Source organism: Salvelinus sp. IW2-2015, linkage group LG5 (genome assembly GCF_002910315.2).
Source record: "Salvelinus sp. IW2-2015 linkage group LG5, ASM291031v2, whole genome shotgun sequence".
In the NCBI taxonomy this organism is placed as follows: Eukaryota; Metazoa; Chordata; class Actinopteri; order Salmoniformes; family Salmonidae; genus Salvelinus; species Salvelinus sp. IW2-2015.
In genome coordinates, this window is record NC_036844.1 from 22,665,947 (window position 1) to 22,683,654 (window position 17,708).

Here is a 17,708-nt window from a genome sequence, read left to right on the forward strand (position 1 = left end):
GCCACTTCTCGGTAAAAGGCATGACAACCCACTTGGAGTTTGCCAAAAGGCACCTAAAGACTCTCGCACCATGAGAAACAAGATTCTCTGGTGTGATGAAACCAAGATTGAACTATTTGACCTGAATGCCAAGCTTCAAGTCTGGGGGAAACCTGGCCCCATCCCTATGGTGAAGCATGGTGGTGGCAGCATCCTGCTGTGGGGATGTTTTTCAATGGCAGGAACTGGGAGACTAGTCGGGATCGAGGGAAAGATGAACGGGAGAGATCATTGATGAAAACCTGCTCCAGAGCGCTCAGGACCTCAGACTGGGGCGAAGGTTCACCTTCCAGCAGGACAACAACCCTAAGCACACAGCCAAGACAAACGCAGGAGTGGCTTTGGGACAAGTATGTCCGGGTTTTTGAGCGTCCATACTTCAATCAGTGCCAACGTGTCCATAATATTCATAATATGAGCGCCAGGGGGTGAAAAGTAGCAGTATGACTGCCTTTACGGTCTATTGATGTACTTAATACTGTGTGCACCTTTCTGATTCAGAGGGATTGGGTTAAATGCGGAAGACACATGAGAACTGAATGCATGAATGAATGCATTCAGTTGTGCAACTGACTAGGTATCCCCTAGGTAGTTCCCTACCATTGTAATATAGTTATGAGTATTGTAAATACACAACTACCAAAAGTATGTGGATACCTGCTCGTCAAACATCTCATTCCAAAATCATGGGCATATAGAGTTGCCCCCCCCAAGCTTGATTTAGCTCGCCCGCGTGCGGTTTGGATGGGGTTCATACATTAAAATACCTTCATATAAGGGCCACAACTTTGGTTTTAAAGTGGGGGGGACATAACTTTGCAAGGGGTCTGGCATCTAAAGCAAATTTCCTGCATTTCTACACAATCCAATATAACCCATGGCCCTTAGAAACAAAAGTTTAAAAAACAAAAAAACATGTAAATTAACACAGAGAAACAGCACATCCTCCATGCTGGGAAGGCTTTCCACCAGACGTTGGATCATTGCTGCGGAGACTTGCTTCCATTCAGCCACAAGAGCATTAGTGAGGTTGGGCACTGATGTTGAGCGATTAGGCCTGGCTCAAAGTCGGTATTCCAATTCATCCCAAAGGTGTTCGATGGGGTTGAGGTCAGGGCTGTGTGCAGGCCAGTCAAGTTCTTCCACACTGATCTCAACAAACCATTTCTTTATGAACCTTACTTTGTGCATGGGGGCATTGTCATGCTGAAACAGGAAAGGGCCTTCCCCAAACTGTTGCCACAAAGTTGGAAGCACAGAATCGTCTAGAATGTCATTGTATGCTGTAGCGTTAAGATTGCCCTTCACTGGAACTAAGGGGCCTAGCCCGAACCATGAAAAACAGCCCCAGACCATTATTCCTCCTCCACCGAACTTTAAAGTTGGCACTATGCATTGGGGCAGGTAGCGTTGTCCTGGCATTCGCCAAACCCAGATTTGTCCGACGGACTGCCAGATAGTGAAGTGTGATTCAACACTCCAGAGTCCAATGGCGGTGAGTTTACACCACTCCAGCCAACGCTTGGCATTGCGCATGGTGATCTTAGGCTTGTGTGTGGCTGCTCGGCCATGGAAACCCATTTTATGAAGCTCCCGACTAACCGTTCTTGTGCTGACATTGCTTCCAGAGGCAGTTTGGAACTCGGTAGTGAGTGTTGCAACCGAGGACAGACAATTTTTACACTCTACGCGCTTCAGCACTCGGCGGTCCTGTTCTGTGAGTTTGAGGCCTACCACTTCATGGCTGAGCCGTTGTTGCTCCCAGACCACGGCACAATAACAGCACTTACAGTTGACCGGGGAAGCTCTAGCAGGCTAGAGATTTGAAGTACTGACTTGTTGGAAAGGTGGCATCTTATGACGGTGCCACTTTGAAAGTCACTGAGCTCTTCAGTAAGTCCATTCTACTGCCAATGTTTGTCATGGAGATTGCGTAGCCATGTGTTCAATTTTAAACACCTGTCAGCAACAGGTTTGGCTGAAATAGCCTAATCCACTCATTTGAAGGGGTGTCCACATACTTGTGTATATGTATAGTGGATTTTCAAAGAAGTTTGGATCGTCATTTTTCGGTCCTTATAGATTTGAGACATAACTGTTAATCATCAAGTAGTATATTCAAGGCAATCCATCTTCCTTCCCAATCTATTTTAACATATTGTACCTCAAGATTCAAATTGTTTTTGAGTAGGATCATAACACCTTTTGAATTTCTTTACCCACCGACTGCAATAGATTTTACCATCCCATTATTTTTCCCAGGGCACTTCATTAAAGATATAGAATGAATTTCCTGAAGACAAAATACGTAATCCTTGTCCCTTAGCCATGTAAATATTGTTTTTCTTATCAGCCTTAACAGTGGGATTATAGCTAGCTATACTTAATACACTGATCACCATGATGGGTTACATTTTAAGATACTCATCGCTGTCCTTACCACCATTTTGAGATACTTCTCCATACTAACTCTAAGTAGACCTCCAGTTGTCCTCCAATACCCCTCCCACAAAAACAAAACACATAATATTGAGATGGGTCTTCATATATTTTCTCATTTTGACTCCATACATTATGTAAGGTGTTGATACACTACATAAACAGCTACAATGAAAGTAGTATCAATCAACCCTTAAGCTTCTAAGTGGGCATGTATTCACAAGACATAAAACATACATACAAATCCCTCATGTTCCTCTATCACCTCCTCCCCTTTCCCCTTTGATGCTTCCTGCATGAATCTGTCCTGTACTGATGCACCAGTGAGAGTGACCTTATTGGTGCCTCTGTAGTGGTCATTCCCTTTAATGCAGGTTATTGGTCAGTGACTGTCTCTATGCAATACAAAGAAAAAAAAAATATATATAGTCTTGGCCAGACTTAATTGTGCTCTAGTCAACCACAAATGTCATATTTTAAATAAGGTGTGTATAAAAAAACAAGATAACTTATATAATAACACGATTCATGATTCCATTGGTAAGTCCAATATACACAGTGGCCAATTTATTAGGTACACCCATCTAGTACTGGGTTGGATCCCACTTTGCCTCCAGAACAGTATGAATTCTCTGGGGCCTGGAAATGTTGCTCAATTGGTATCAAGGGACCTAACGTGTGGCAGGAAAACATTCCCTACACCATTACACCACCGCCACCAGCCTGTACCGTTGACACCAGGCAGGATGGGCACATGCAGCTTACGCCAAATCCTGATTCTGCCATCAGCATGATGCAAAGGAACCGGGATTTGTAGGACCAGCAATGTTTTTCCACTCCTCAATTGTCCAGTGTTGGTGATCGGTTGCCCACTGGAGCCTCTTGTTTTTAGCTGATAGAAGTGGAACCCGGTGTGGTCATCTGCTACAATAGCCCGTCCGTGACAAGGACGAGTTCCGAGATACCGTGCTGCACACCACTGTTGTACTTGCTTGTTTATTTGCCTGTTTGTGGCCCGCCTGTTAGTTTGCACGATTGTCATTCTCCTTCGAACCTCTCATCAACAAGCTGTTTTTGCCCACAGGACTGCTGCTGACTGGATGTGTGTGAAAATCCCAGGAGGCCGGCCGCTTCTGAGATACTGGAACTGACGCGCCTGGCACCGACGATTATACCACGCTCGGTCGCTTAGGTCACTTGTTTTGCCCATTCTAACGTCCTTTCGAAACAGTAACGGAATGCTTCAATGCCCGTCTGCCTGCTTTATATAGCAGGCCTCGGCCAAGTGACTACAGTTGAAGTCGGGAGATACATACACCTTAGCCAAATACATTCAAACTCAGTTTTTCACAAATCCTGACATTTAATCCTAGTAAATATTCTAGGATCACCACTTTATTTTAAGAATGTGAAATGTCAGATGTCAGTAGAGAGAATGATTTCTTTCATCACATTCCCAGTGCGTCAGAAGTTTACATGCACTCAATTAGTATTTGGTAGCATTACATTTAAATTGTTTAACTTGGGTCAAACGTTTCGGGTAGCCTCCCACAAGCTTCCCACAATAAATTGGGTGAATTTTGGCCCATTCCTCCTGACAGAGTTGGTGTAACTGAGTCAGGTTTGTAGGCCTCTTGCTCGCACACGCTTTTTCAGTTCTGCCCACAACTTTTCTATAGGATTGAGGTCAGGGCTTTGTGATGGCCACTCCAATACCTTGACTTTGTTTTCCAAAGTTGTGGCAAAATGGCTTAAGGACGACCCATTTGCGACCAAACTTTAACTTCCTGACTGATGTCTTGAGATGTTGCTCAATATATCCACATAATTTTCCTTCCTCATGAAGCCATCTATTTTGTGAAGTGCAAAAGTCCCTCCTGCAGCAAAACACCTCCACAACATGATTCTGCCACCCCTGTGCTTCATGGTTGGGATGGTGTTCTTCAGCTTGCAAGCCTCCCTTTTTCCTCTAAACAAAACAATGGTCATTATGGCCAAACAATTCTTTTTTTGTTTCATCAGACCAGAGGACATTTCTCCAAAAAGTACGATTTTTGTCCCCAAGGGGAGTTGCAAACCGTAGTCTGGCTTTTTTATGGCGGTTTTGGAGCAGTGGCTTCTTCCTTGCTGAGCGGCCTTTCAGGTTATGTCGATATAGGACTCGTTTTACTGTGGATATGGATACTTTTGCACCTGTTTCCTCCAGCTTCTTCACAAGGTCCTTTGCTGTTGTTCTGGGATTGATTTGCACTTTTCGCACCAACGTACGTACATCTCTAGGAGACAGAACGCGTCTCCTTCCTGAGCGGTATGACGGCTGCGTGGTCCCATGGTGTTTATACTTGCGAACTATTGTTTGTAGAGATGAATGTGGTACTTTCAGGCATTTGGAAATTGCTCCCAAGGATGAACCAGACTTGTGGAGGTCTACAATAGTTTTTCTGAGGTCTTGGCTGATTTCTTTTGATTTTCCCATGATGTTAAGCAAAGAGGCACTGAGTTTGAAGGTAGGCCTTGAAACACTTCCACAGGTACACCTCCAATTGACTCAAATTATGTCAATTAGCATATCAGAAGCTTCTAAAGCCATGACATAATTTATTTTTCCTCATCTTTATCAGGGGTGCCAATCATTTTTGACCTGATTGTATGTCTCTCAGAGCATTCATATGTGAACCTGCAAACAGGAAACGTGATACTAACATACATCATAAGTAAGTAGCCTTAGACAAGACTTGGCTTGTGCAAGCCTGAACAGCTCATAGGAGCAGGAGCCTATTTACTGTTTTTGTAGCATGAGAATGCTTGATTACCATTACTCCCAATCTACAGTGCATTTGGAAAGTATTCAGACCTCTTGACTTTTTCCACATTGTTACATTACATTAAAGCCTTATTCTAAAATTGATTCAATAGTTTTTCCCCCCTCAATCTACACACAATACCCAATGATGACAAAGCAAAACAGGTTTTTATACATTTACCACCCCACCCCCCAAAAAATATAGATGTAATATACATAGGTATTCTGACCCTTAACTCAGTACTTTGTTGAAGCACCTTTGGCAGCGATTACAGCCTCGAGTCTTCTTTGGAATGACGCTACAAGCTTGGCACACTTGTATTTGGGGAGTTTCTCCCATTCTTCTCTGCAGATCCTCTCAAGCTCTGTCAGGTTGGACAGGGAGCGCCGCTGCACAGCTATTTTCAGGTCTTTCCAGAGATGTTGGATCAGGTTCAAGTCCGGGCTCTGGCTGGGCCACTCAAGGACATTCATAGACTTGTCTCGGCTTAGTGAACCTTCGCCCCAGTCTGAGGTCCTGAGCAGGTTTTCATCAAGGATCTCTGTACTTTGCTCCGTTCATCTTTCCCTGGTTCTGGACTAGTCTATCTAGTCCCTGCCACTGAAAAACATCCCCACAGCATTATGCTGCCACCACCATGCTTCATTCACCGTAGGGATGATGCCAGGTTTCCTCCAGACGTGAGGATTGGCATTCAGGCCAAAGAGTTCAATCTTGGTTTCATCTGACCAGAGAATCTTGTTTCTCATGTTCTGAGAGTCCTTTAGGTGCCTTTTGGCATACTCCAAGCGGGCTGTCATGTGCCTTTTACTGAGTGGCTTCCATCTGGCCACTCTACCATAAAAGGCCTTATTGGTGGTGTGCTGCAGAGATGGTTGTCCTTCTGGCAGGTTCACCCATCTCCACAGAGGAACTTTTTAGCTTTGTCAGAGTGATCATCGGGTTCTTGGTCACCTCCCTGATGAAGGGCCTTCTCCCCCGTTTGCTCAGTTTGGTCAGGCGGACAGCTCTAGGTAGAGTAACTTCTTCCACTTAAGAATGATGGAGGCCACCGTGTTCTTGGGGATCTTCAGTGCTGCAGAAATGTTTTGATACCCTTCCCCAGATCTGTGCCTCGACACAATCCTGTCTTGGAGCTCTATAGACAATTCCTCTGACATACACTGTCAACTGTTCGACCTTATATAGACAGGTGTGGCTTCCCAAATCATGTCCAATCAACTTACCACAGGTGGACTCCAATTAAGTTGTAGAAACATCTCAAGGATGACCAATGGAAACAGGATGCACCTGAGCTCAATTACGAGTCTCATAGCAAAGGATCTGAATATGTATGTAAAAAAGTTTATTTTTTTGTGCAAAAATGTCTAAACCTGTTATCGCTTTGTCATTATCGGGTATTGTGTGCAGATTGATGAAAAACATGTATTTAATACATTTTAGAACAAGGCTGTAACGTAACAATGTGGAAAAGGGGAAGGGGTCTGAATACTTTCCGAATGCACTGAATCTCTAATTTTGAGAGCCAAGCAGACGCATTGGGTCCCATTTTTACAATATTTGGTACGACTCGGCAGGGGATCTAACTCCCAACCTTCAAACCACAAGGTGACTGAGTTGGTTTGCATACTGTGGAGAGCTGAAATTATTATTAACTCAAGTGCTGTCTCTGTACATTTATCTGGCACTAAATGGAATAGAAACAGCTGATTGGCATGGCCTGCATGTTCCACCCCATGTTCCACCCCACAAAACTCTTCAGTTGAAAACGAGCTCAACCAGCTCACATGTTTGATGGGGCGGGGGTGGAACAGGATGAGACCTTCAAACTTTTTCGAGACAAACTGACATAGCTGGTGAAATGGTTAACAGGAAGCCGTGGTCGATGGCTTCGGTATTGGGGGGGGGGGGGGGGGGGGGGGGGGGGGGGGGGGGGGGGGGGGGGGGGGGGGGGGAATGAGAGCGAGCCGATAGAGGCTACACACAGAAAACCAATAGTAGTCTCTAGCTGTGATGATATGAGGTTTTCCGATTTTTAAACAAAGATTTCTCAAAATGACACAAACTCACCCAATGAGAGGCAAGAGGCAGAGAAGGAAGAAGAGTCTTCCAAAAACAGAGAAACATGGATATGCAACTAAATGAACATAATGGATATGCCCCATTGACAAAAATTCAGCAGTAGTCATTCTTAGGGTTCTACGGTGTGATCAGACAGAACATCTGCAGACCAGTCCTCCACAAAGAGCTGCTTTCCTGTTTTTCCATTGACAACACAATATAGGGTATTCATACAACTTGAAGGGTATTCATAAGATTTATATGAGGACCAGTAAAGGTTTGATATATACACAGATGGTCAATAACCCATGCAAGAAGTAGTAGTTATCTGTTATGGTTCAAGGCATTCAACTACTCTTCTCTCTGAGGTTTTTAAATTCACCCAAACATACATAGGCTTGAGCCATTGGCAACGTCTGTTCGAGCAAAGAGGCTCCTTTCAGCATTGCACAAAGAGCCAGCGATGCATTAGGGTATGTGACTGTTAAACTGCAAACACTTCACTATACCTGACCACACAAACCACGTTGCCTACATTGTGTTAGTTTACATGCCATCCGTGTAAAGAGCATTTTGAAGAAGTCCAGGCGACTGCTCGATGAGCAGTGAAGAGAACACAGAGAGACAGAAAGCGAGACACACAGAGAGAGGTGAAAAAGCAGACACCCAGACACCACCAATAGGACATTTCAGATGAAGGTAATGTAGTTCCAAGGACCCTGGCTGCAATGTAATGCATGTCAGTGAAGCATCGTTTCTGTGGAGGTCAAGGCTTCACTTGTGAAAACAGAAGGCGTGTAGATGCACACACTACATTAGAGGTCGACCGATTACGATTTTCCAACGCCGATACCGATTATTGGAGGACCAAAAAAAGCTGATACTGATTAATCGGACGATTTTTATATATATTTGTAATAATGACAATTACAACAATACTGAATGAACACTTATTTTAACTTAACATAATACATAAATGAAAATCTATCTAGTCTCAAATAAATAATGAAACATGTTCAGTTTGGTTTAAATAATGCAAAAACACAATGTTGGAGAAGAAAGTAAAAGTGCAATATTTGCCATGTAAAAAAGCTAACGTTTAAGTTCCTTGCTCAGAACATGAGAACATATGAAAGCTGGTGGTTCCTTTTAACATGAGTCTTCAATATTCCCAGTTAAGAGCCTTAGGTCATTAATATGGTCAAATCCGGAAAGTATCATTTAAAAAACAAACGTTTATTTTTTCTGTGAAATACAGAACCGTTCTGTATTTTATCGAACGGGTGGCATCCATAAGTCTAAATATTGCTGTTACATTGCACAACCTTCAATGTTATGTCAGAATTATGTACAATTCTGGCAAATTCGGTTCTCAATGAGCCAGGCGGCCCAAACTGCTGCATATACCCTTACTCTGCTTGCAAAGAACGCAAGAGAAGTGACACATTTTCCCTAGTTAATATTGCCTGTTAAAATAAATTAATGTTAACTAAATATGCAGCTTTAAAAAAACATATGTGTATTGATTTTAAGAAAGGCATTGATGTTTATGGTTTGGTACACATTGGTGCAACGACAGTGCTTTTGTCACGAATGTGCTTGTTAAATCATCACCCGTTTGGCGAAGTAGGCTGTGATTAGATTATAAATTAACAGGCACCGCATTGATTATTTGCAACACAGGACAAGCTATTTAAACTAGTAATATCATCAACCATGTGTAGTGATTATGTTAAGATTGATTGTTTTTTTACAAGATAAGTTTAATGCTAGCTAGCAACTTACCGTGGCTCCTTGCTGCACTCGTGTAACAGGTGGTCTGGCTGCCACGCAGTCTCCTTGTGGAGTGCGATGTAATCGGCCATAATCGGCATCAAAAAAGCCGATTATCGATTGTTATGAAAACTTGAAATCGGCCCTAATTAAATCGGCCATGCCGATTAATCAGTCGACCTCTACACTACATGTTAATGTATGTAAATTTTAGTCTTTTCTGTAATGTCTTTTTCGTTATACGTCGGACCCCAGTAAGTGACATAAGGTGAAAGATACATTGTCTCAGCAGATTGCTTTGGACACCACAAAGTAGTGTCACTTAGGTTGTTAGCAACTCACACCCATGTTAACACTTCTCAGGGTGAATATTATATGATGACAATGTGACCCAGACACATTAATGGCCAAACAGGTTTTGGTACTTTTCAGTGACTGTATTATTGGATAGGAGCTCAGCGAGGTTGGCTATCAACCTTATTCAAACATATGGAAGGAAGCATTTTAAGCCTATAACATCTCTGGTACAAGTGGGAACGCTAGCGTCCCACCTCGACAACAGCCAGTGAAATTGCAGGGCGCCAAATACAAAACAGAAATCCCATAATTAAAATTCCTCAAACATACAAGTATTATACACCATTTTAAATATAAACTTCTTGTAAATCCAACCACAGTGTCCGATTTCAAAAAGGCTTTACTGCGGAAGCACACCATGCGATTATGTTAGGTCAGCGCCTAGTCACAGAAAACCATACAGCCATTTTCCAGCCAAAGAAAGGGCTCACAAAAGTCAGAAATAGCGATTAAATTAATCACTAACCTTTGATGATCTTCATCAGATGGCACTCCCAGGACTCCATGTTAGACAATAAATGTGTGTTTTGTTCGATAAAGTTAATCTTTATGTGACAAAAACCTCATTTGAAATTGGCACATTATGTTCAGAAATGCATGGTCTCAAACAAACATCTGGTGAAAGTGCAGAGAGCCACATCAAATTACAGATATACTCATCATAAACATTGATCTAAGATACAAGTGTTTAACATACGATTAAAGATAAACTTCTCCTTAATGCAACCGCTGTGTCAGATTTCGAAAAGGCTTTACGGCAAAAGCACACCATGCGATTATGTTAGGTCAGCGCCTAGCCACAGAAAACCAGCCAAAACCAGCCAAAAACAGCCATTTTCCAACCAAGGAGAGGTGTCACAAAAGTCAGAAATAGCATTAAAATTAATCACTTACCTTTGATGATCTTCATCTGATGGCACTCCCAGGTCTCCATGTTAGACAACAAATGTTTGTTTTGTTCGATAAAGTTAATCTTTATGTCCAAATACCTACGTTTTGTTGGTGCGTTTAGTTCAGAAATCCAAAGGCACAATGCGCACTCTCAACATCAAGATGAAAAGTCAAAAAATACAATAAAAGTTAGTAGAAACATGTCAAACGATGTTTAAAATCAATCCTCAGGTTGTTTTTGTCATAAATAATCAATAATATTTCAACCGGACAAAAGCTTTTTCAATAGAAAAGGAGAAACAAGAAAGGCGCGTTCCCGATCATGCGCAGGACTCATGTCTGGAAATTTCCACTGGCCTCTCATTGAAAGTGCTGTATCTCCCTCATTTTTCAGAGTAAAAGCCTGAAACAATCCCTAAAGACTGGCCACATGTAGAGGAAGCCATAGATATCGTGAACTGGGTCCTAAGTCTGTGTATGGTGGATAGGCTTTCAATGGAAAAACAACCTTTCAAAATAATAGTACTTCCTGGTTGGATTTTCCTCAGGTTTTCGCCTGCCATATCAGTTCTGTTATACTCACAGACATTATTTTAACAGTTTTGTAAACTTTAGTGTTTTCTATCCAAATCTACTAATTATATGCATCTCCTAGCTTCTGGGCCTGAGTAGCAGGCAGTTTAATTTGGGCACGCTTTTCATCCAAAATTCTGAATGCTGCCCCCTACCCTAGCGAAGATAAACCTAAGATGGTAGGTTAACTAAATTGCTACAAGTTTCTTATATTATTTTATGTATGAGGTGGATCAGCCTGATCTCATAGACCAGTAGTGGTAGAATGGCACTGAAGAGAATGGTTGACGTTTTTTTGCGTTGTTTGTAACTTATTTAACTTATTTGTACATAATGTTGCTGCTACCGTCTCTTATGACCGAAAATAACTTCTGGACATCAGAACTGGGATTACTCACCACGGACTGGATGGAGCTTTTTCCTTTAACGAGTCCGACGAGAAAGATATACTGCTCTGCCGGGAACAGGCCCAGATCCACGTCAGTTGCGTGAAGAAAAGACGGAGGAAAAGAGGACGCAGATCAGGCTGCCTTTTGAGAATCTGTAGGCGAGCGAGTAAAGTCCCATTGCCATCAATTCTACTTGCTAACATGCAATCATTGGAAAATAAAATGGATGACCTACGATTACTCAACGGGACATTAAGAACTGTAATATCCTATGTTTCACCGACTCGTGGCTGAACGACGACTCCGACAATGTAGAGCTGGAGGGATGTTCAATGCACCCGCAGAACAGAGAAGCTGCGTCTGGTAAGACGAGGGGTGGGGGTGTGTGTCTTTTTGTCAATAACAGCTGGTGCGCGATGTCTTATATTAAAGAAGTCTCGAGGTATTGCTCGCCTGAGGTACAGTACCTTATGATAAGCTGTAGACCACACAATCTACCAATAGAGTTCTCAGCTATATTATTAGTAGCCATCTATTTACCTCCACAGACCGATGCTGGCACTAAGAGCGCACTCAACCAACTCTATAAAAGGCCATAAGCAAACAAGAAAATGCTCACCCAGAAGCAGTGCTCCTATTGGCCGGGGACTTTAATGCAGGCAAACTTAAATCAGTTTTACCAAATTTTTACCAGCATGTTACATGTGCAACCAGAGGAGAAAAAAAAGACTCTAGACCACCTTTACTCCACACACAGAGATGCATACAAAGCTCTCCCCCACCCACCATTTGGCAAATTCGATAATAATTCTATCCTCCTGATTCCTGCTTACAAGCAAAAACTAAAGCAAGAAGCACCAGTGACTCGCTCAATACGGAAGTGGTCAGATGGCGCGGGCGCTACACTACAGGACTGTTTTGCTTGCACAGACTGGAATGTGTTCCGGGATTCATCCAATGGCATTGATGAGTATACCACCTCAGTCATCGTCTAAATCAATAAGTGCATCAATGACGTCATCCCCACAGTGACCGTACGCATATATCCAAACCAGAAGCCATTGATTACAGGCAACATCCGCATCGAGCTAAAGGCTATAGCTGCCACTTTCAAGGTGCGGGACACTAATCTGGACCCCTAAAAGAAATCCCGCTATGCCCTTAGACGAACCATCAAACAAGCAAAGCGTCAATACAGGATAAAGATTGAATCCTACTACACGGGCTCTGACGCTTGTCGGATGTGGCAGGGCTATAAAACTATTACGGACTACAAAGGGAAACCCAGATTCGAGCTGCCCAGTGACGCGAGCCTACCAGACGAGCTAAATGCCTTTTATGCTCGCTTCGAGGCAAGCAACACTGAAGCATGCACAAGAGCACCAGCTGTTCTGGATGATTGTGTGATAACGCTCTCGGTAGCCGATGTAAGCAAGACCTTTAAACAGATCAACATTCTCAAAGCCGCGGGGCCAGATGGATTACCAGGACGTGTACTCAAAGCATGCTGCAGACCAACTGGCAAGTGTCTTCACTGTCATTTTCAACCTCTCCCTGACTGTAATACCTACATATTTCAAGCAGACCACCATAGTCCCTGTGCCCAAGGAAGCAAAGGTAACCTGCCTAAATGATTATCGCCCTGTAGCACTCACGTCGGTAGCCATGAAGTGCTTTGAAAGGCTAGTCATAGCTCACATCAACAGCATCCTCCCAGATACCCTAGACCCACTCCAATTCGCATATCGCCCCAACAGATCCACAGATGACGCAATCTCAATCGCACTCCACACTGCCCTTTCCCACCTGGACAAAAGGAACACCTATGTGAGAATGCTGTTCATTGACTACAGCTCAGCATCCATCACCATAGTGCCCACAAAGCTCATCACTAAGCTAAGGACCCTGGGACTAAACACATCCCTCTGCAACTGGATCCTGGACTTCCTGACGGGCCGCCCCCAGGTGGTAAGGGTAGGCAACAACACGTCTGCCATGCTGATCCTCAACACTGGGGCCCCTCAGGGATGTACACTTAGTCCCCTCCTGTACTCCCTGTTCAACCACGACTGCGTGGTCAAACACGACTCCAACACCATCATTAAGTTTGCTGACGACACAACAGTGGTAGGTAGGCCTGTTCACCGACAATGATGAGACAGCTTATAGGGAGGTCAGAGAACTGGCAGTGTGGTGCCAGGACAACAACCTCTCCCTCAATGTGAGCAAGACAAAGGAGCTGATCGAGGACTACAGGAAAAGGTTGGCCGAACAAGCCCCAATTAACATCAATGGGGCTGTAGTGGAGCGGGTCGAGAGTCAAGTTCCTTGGTGTCCACATCACCAACAATCCATCATGGTCCAAACACACCAAGACAGTCGTGAAGAGGGCACGACAAAAATATTTTCCCCCTCAGGAGACTGAAAAGATTTGGCATGGGTCCCCAGATCCTCAAAAAGTTCTACAGCTGCACCATCGAGAGCATCCTAACCGGTTGCATCACCGCCAGGTATGGCAACTGCTCGGATTCTGACCGTAAGGCGCTACAGAAGTTAGTGCATACGGTCCAGTACATCACTGGAGCCAAGCTTCCTACAATCCAGGACCTATATAAATAGGTGGTGTCAGAGGAATGCCCATAAAAATGTCAGAGACTCCAGTCACCCAAATCATAGACAGTTTTCTCTGCTACTGCACGGCAAGAGGTACCGGAGTGCCAAGTCTAGAACCAAAAGGCTCCTTAACAGCTTCTACCCCCAATCCATAAGACTGCTGAACAATTAATCAAATGGCCACTGGACTATGACATTGACCCCCTTCCCTCCATTTCTTCTGTACACTGCTGCTACTCGCTGTTTATCTATGCATAGTCACTTCACCCCTACCTACATGTACACATTTCCTCTAACCTGTACCCCGCACACTGACTCGGTACTGGTACCCCCTGTATATAGCCTCGTTATTGTTATGTTATTGGGTTACTTTTCATAATTTTTTACTTTAGTTTATTTGGTAAACATTTTCTTACCTCTTCTTAAACTGCACTGTTGGTTAAGGGCTTGTAAGTAAGCATTTCACGGTAAGGTCTACACCTGTTGTATTCGGCACATGTGACAAATAAAGTTTGATTTGATTTAGACTTAACATAGTAAACATTCATATTAGTATGATGTGTTACGTTTGGTATGGTTACATAAGACAGAAGGTTACTTAAGGCAAAAAACGAAAGGATGGTCATTGATCAGGGTGGATGGGTGGGTGTATAATATGAACGTCTAGCAACCAAAAGTTTGCGTGCTTGAATCTCATCATGGACACTAGCATTTTAGCAACTTTTCAACTACTTAATACTTTTAAGCTACTTTGCAACTACTTATCATGTTAGCTAATGTAATAAATATCATTTATTATAACACAAGCATATTGTTATTACATTGTTATAACTAACTTCTTTCCAAACAGGGTTTCTCACAAACTCATAAGCAGATACTGAGACCCACACACACCCAGAGACAGGTGGCTGACCCAAACCCCACACAAACACTGATAAGGCAGGAAAGGCCTTGATCAAAAGGGTGCTTGGGTCTGCATTTCACGAGATACTGAGACACACACACACCCAAGGACAGAGGGCTGAGGCAAACCTTTCATAAAACTGATAAAACAGGAATGRCTACGCACACACAAAATCTCCTGTTTTAGCTGACCATTTCACAGAGACACACAGATATGTCAAAATAGGAACATCTACGCACACACCTAAACTCCTGTTTTAGCTGAACATTTCTGAAGACAAAGAACTCTACTCAGAGCCAATGGGACAGTGATACTAGCCTGAAGGGGACCTCGCCCAACTCATCAGGACCAACCAGAAGAACAGATCTACCAGACTCAACCTACTTCATTTATCATATATAATGTRTGRACAAAATGTTTAGAGGGCTTCTTTCGGATAGTTCCATTTGAGCTTGATGAAAGGGTCCGTGCACMCTATTTCAGATATCTTTACCTCTGAATAAATTGCTTTTAATTAAACCTTATCCACCCTGTCCAGAGTCTCTACTTCGTCTCAGTTCTCCAGTAAACTTGTGATATCAACACTAACCCATAGCCAGCTAACGTTAGCCACCTGGCTAACATTAGCCACAGAAACTGCAATTCGTAACATATTGTACATTTAACAATGCATAACATATCATACAAATTGTAATTTGTAACATTATATGAAATTGATGATGGACATCCAAAAATGTATACGTACCATATGAAACGTGACATACATACTAAAATGAGTATCTTGAGTTTACATAGAGAATAATATCAAATGCTCTGGGACCAGGTTGCAGAGGTGGATAGACGGACTGAATTGTTGAATGCTTGTTGACAATTTTCTTATCTTCAGTGTTGTGGTCAGTAGACATAAATTACCTTGTCAAATATGCAGTTTATATTCTGCATGCAGATAGACACCTCACTCAACTCCATTCACAGCCTACACTGTCCCTTACAAAATATATAGCACTTTTGAAACTGAAGTAAAACTGCAGTAACTGCAGTCCACTGTAGTATTTTGGACACAGTGTACAGCAGTTGCACTGCAAAAGTTGTATTTTAGAAGCAGTATTTGCAGCATAGTTCAGTTAACTCCACTTTAACTGCAGTTATACTGCATTATACTACAGTTAAACTGCACCCTGACTGCAATCTTTTTCGTAAGGGGTTGGTGAGGCTAATTGTGTTCATCTTACATTTCACGAACCAGCATAAAACGCTGACATACACAGTCCAAAAATGGCCCAACGAATCTTACCATAAATTCCGGAGGTTCGATCAAGTCTTCCGTGGGAATAGTTAGAAGGAGAATGGCTACAATCCCAAACAGTAATAGCGCAACCGTGAGGAAAATATGACAGCGTCGCTTGGCCATTGTTAAAAATTGAGCGGTGCTCTTCTTGCAGATGAAATCCACAGTGCGTGCGCTGCCTGATTAGGCTGTGAAGGCAAGAGAGTTTGGATAACAGCTTGAGGTAACTACTCAATGGGTTTGGCTTCATACAACGCATAATTTAAGTCACTTCGGAATGACTTGCAATTACTTATTTACTTCCCATCACAAAACCCCACAGATAGAACCATTGGTAGTAGGGCTGGGAAGTGCCTCACAATAAGATATTATCACTTTTACTTTGGCGGTACCATATGTATTGCCATTCTACATGTATCGCGATTCTATGTGGGTTGTTCCAAAAATTAGGTGCCTTTTGAGTTGTGTAAATTGGTGGGGGATATATATTTTTTTTTTCACGGAATTTAAATTGCAGTTAAAATTTTGCACACTGAACAAAAATATAAACTCAACATCAAATCATACTTTGTCACGTGCCCGAATACAACAAGTGTAGACCTTACCGTGAAATGCTTACTTACAAGCCCTTGACCAACAGTGCAGTTCAAGAAGAGTTAAGAAAATATTTACCAAATAAAGTAAATAATAAAAAGTGACACAATAACATAACAATAAGGAGGCTATGTACAGGGGGTACTAGAGGTCGACCGATTATGATTTTCCAACACCGATACTGATTTATTGGAGGACCAAAAAAAGACGATACCGATTAATCTGCCGATTTTTATATATATATACACATTTGTAATAATGACAATTACAACAATACTGAATGAACACTTATTTTAACTTAATATAATACATAAATAAAAATCTATTTAGTCTCAAATAAATAATGAAACATGTTCAATTTGGTTTAAATAATGCAAAAACAGTGTTGGAGAAGAAAGTAAAAGTGCAATATTTGCCATGTAAAAAAGCTAAGTTCCTTGCTCAGAACATGAGAACATATGAAAGCTGGTGGTTCCTTTTAACATGAGTCTTCAATATTCCCAGTTAAGAAGTTTTAGGTTGTAGTTATTATAGGAATTATAGGACTATTTCTCTCTATACCATTTGTATTTCATATACCTTTGACTATTGGATGTTCTTATAGGCACTATAGTATTGCCAGCCTAATCTCGGGAGTTGATAGGCATGAAGTCATAAACAGAGCAATGCTTGAAGCACAGCGAAGAGCTGCTGGCAAATGCAGGAAAGTGCTGTTTGAATGAATGCTTACGAGCCTGCCTACCACCGCTCAGTCAGACTGCTCTATCAAATCATAGACTTAATTATAATAAACACACAGAAATTCGAGCCTTAGGTCATTAATATGGTCAAATACGGAATCTATCATTTCGAAAACAAAACATTTATTCTTTCAGTGAAATACGAAACCGTTCTGTATTTTATCAAACGGGTTGCATCCATAAGTCTAAATATTGCTGTTACATTGCACAACCTTCAATGTTATGTCAGAATTATGTAAAATT

The 17,708-nt window shown here is 42.3% G+C and overlaps 1 protein-coding gene across 1 annotated transcript in view; it reads right to left on the reverse strand.

Annotated features, from left to right (window-relative positions):
- LOC111964069 (ectonucleoside triphosphate diphosphohydrolase 2) overlaps positions 1–16,471 on the reverse strand; it is a 34,104-nt gene extending 17,633 nt beyond the window's left edge. The window contains exon 1 of the mRNA XM_023987755.2: positions 16,138–16,471. Coding sequence (XP_023843523.1) covers positions 16,138–16,254 — 117 coding nt within the window. The 5' untranslated portion in view covers positions 16,255–16,471. The remainder of the gene's footprint in view (positions 1–16,137) is intronic.
- Positions 16,472–17,708: the final 1,237 nt, after the last annotated feature.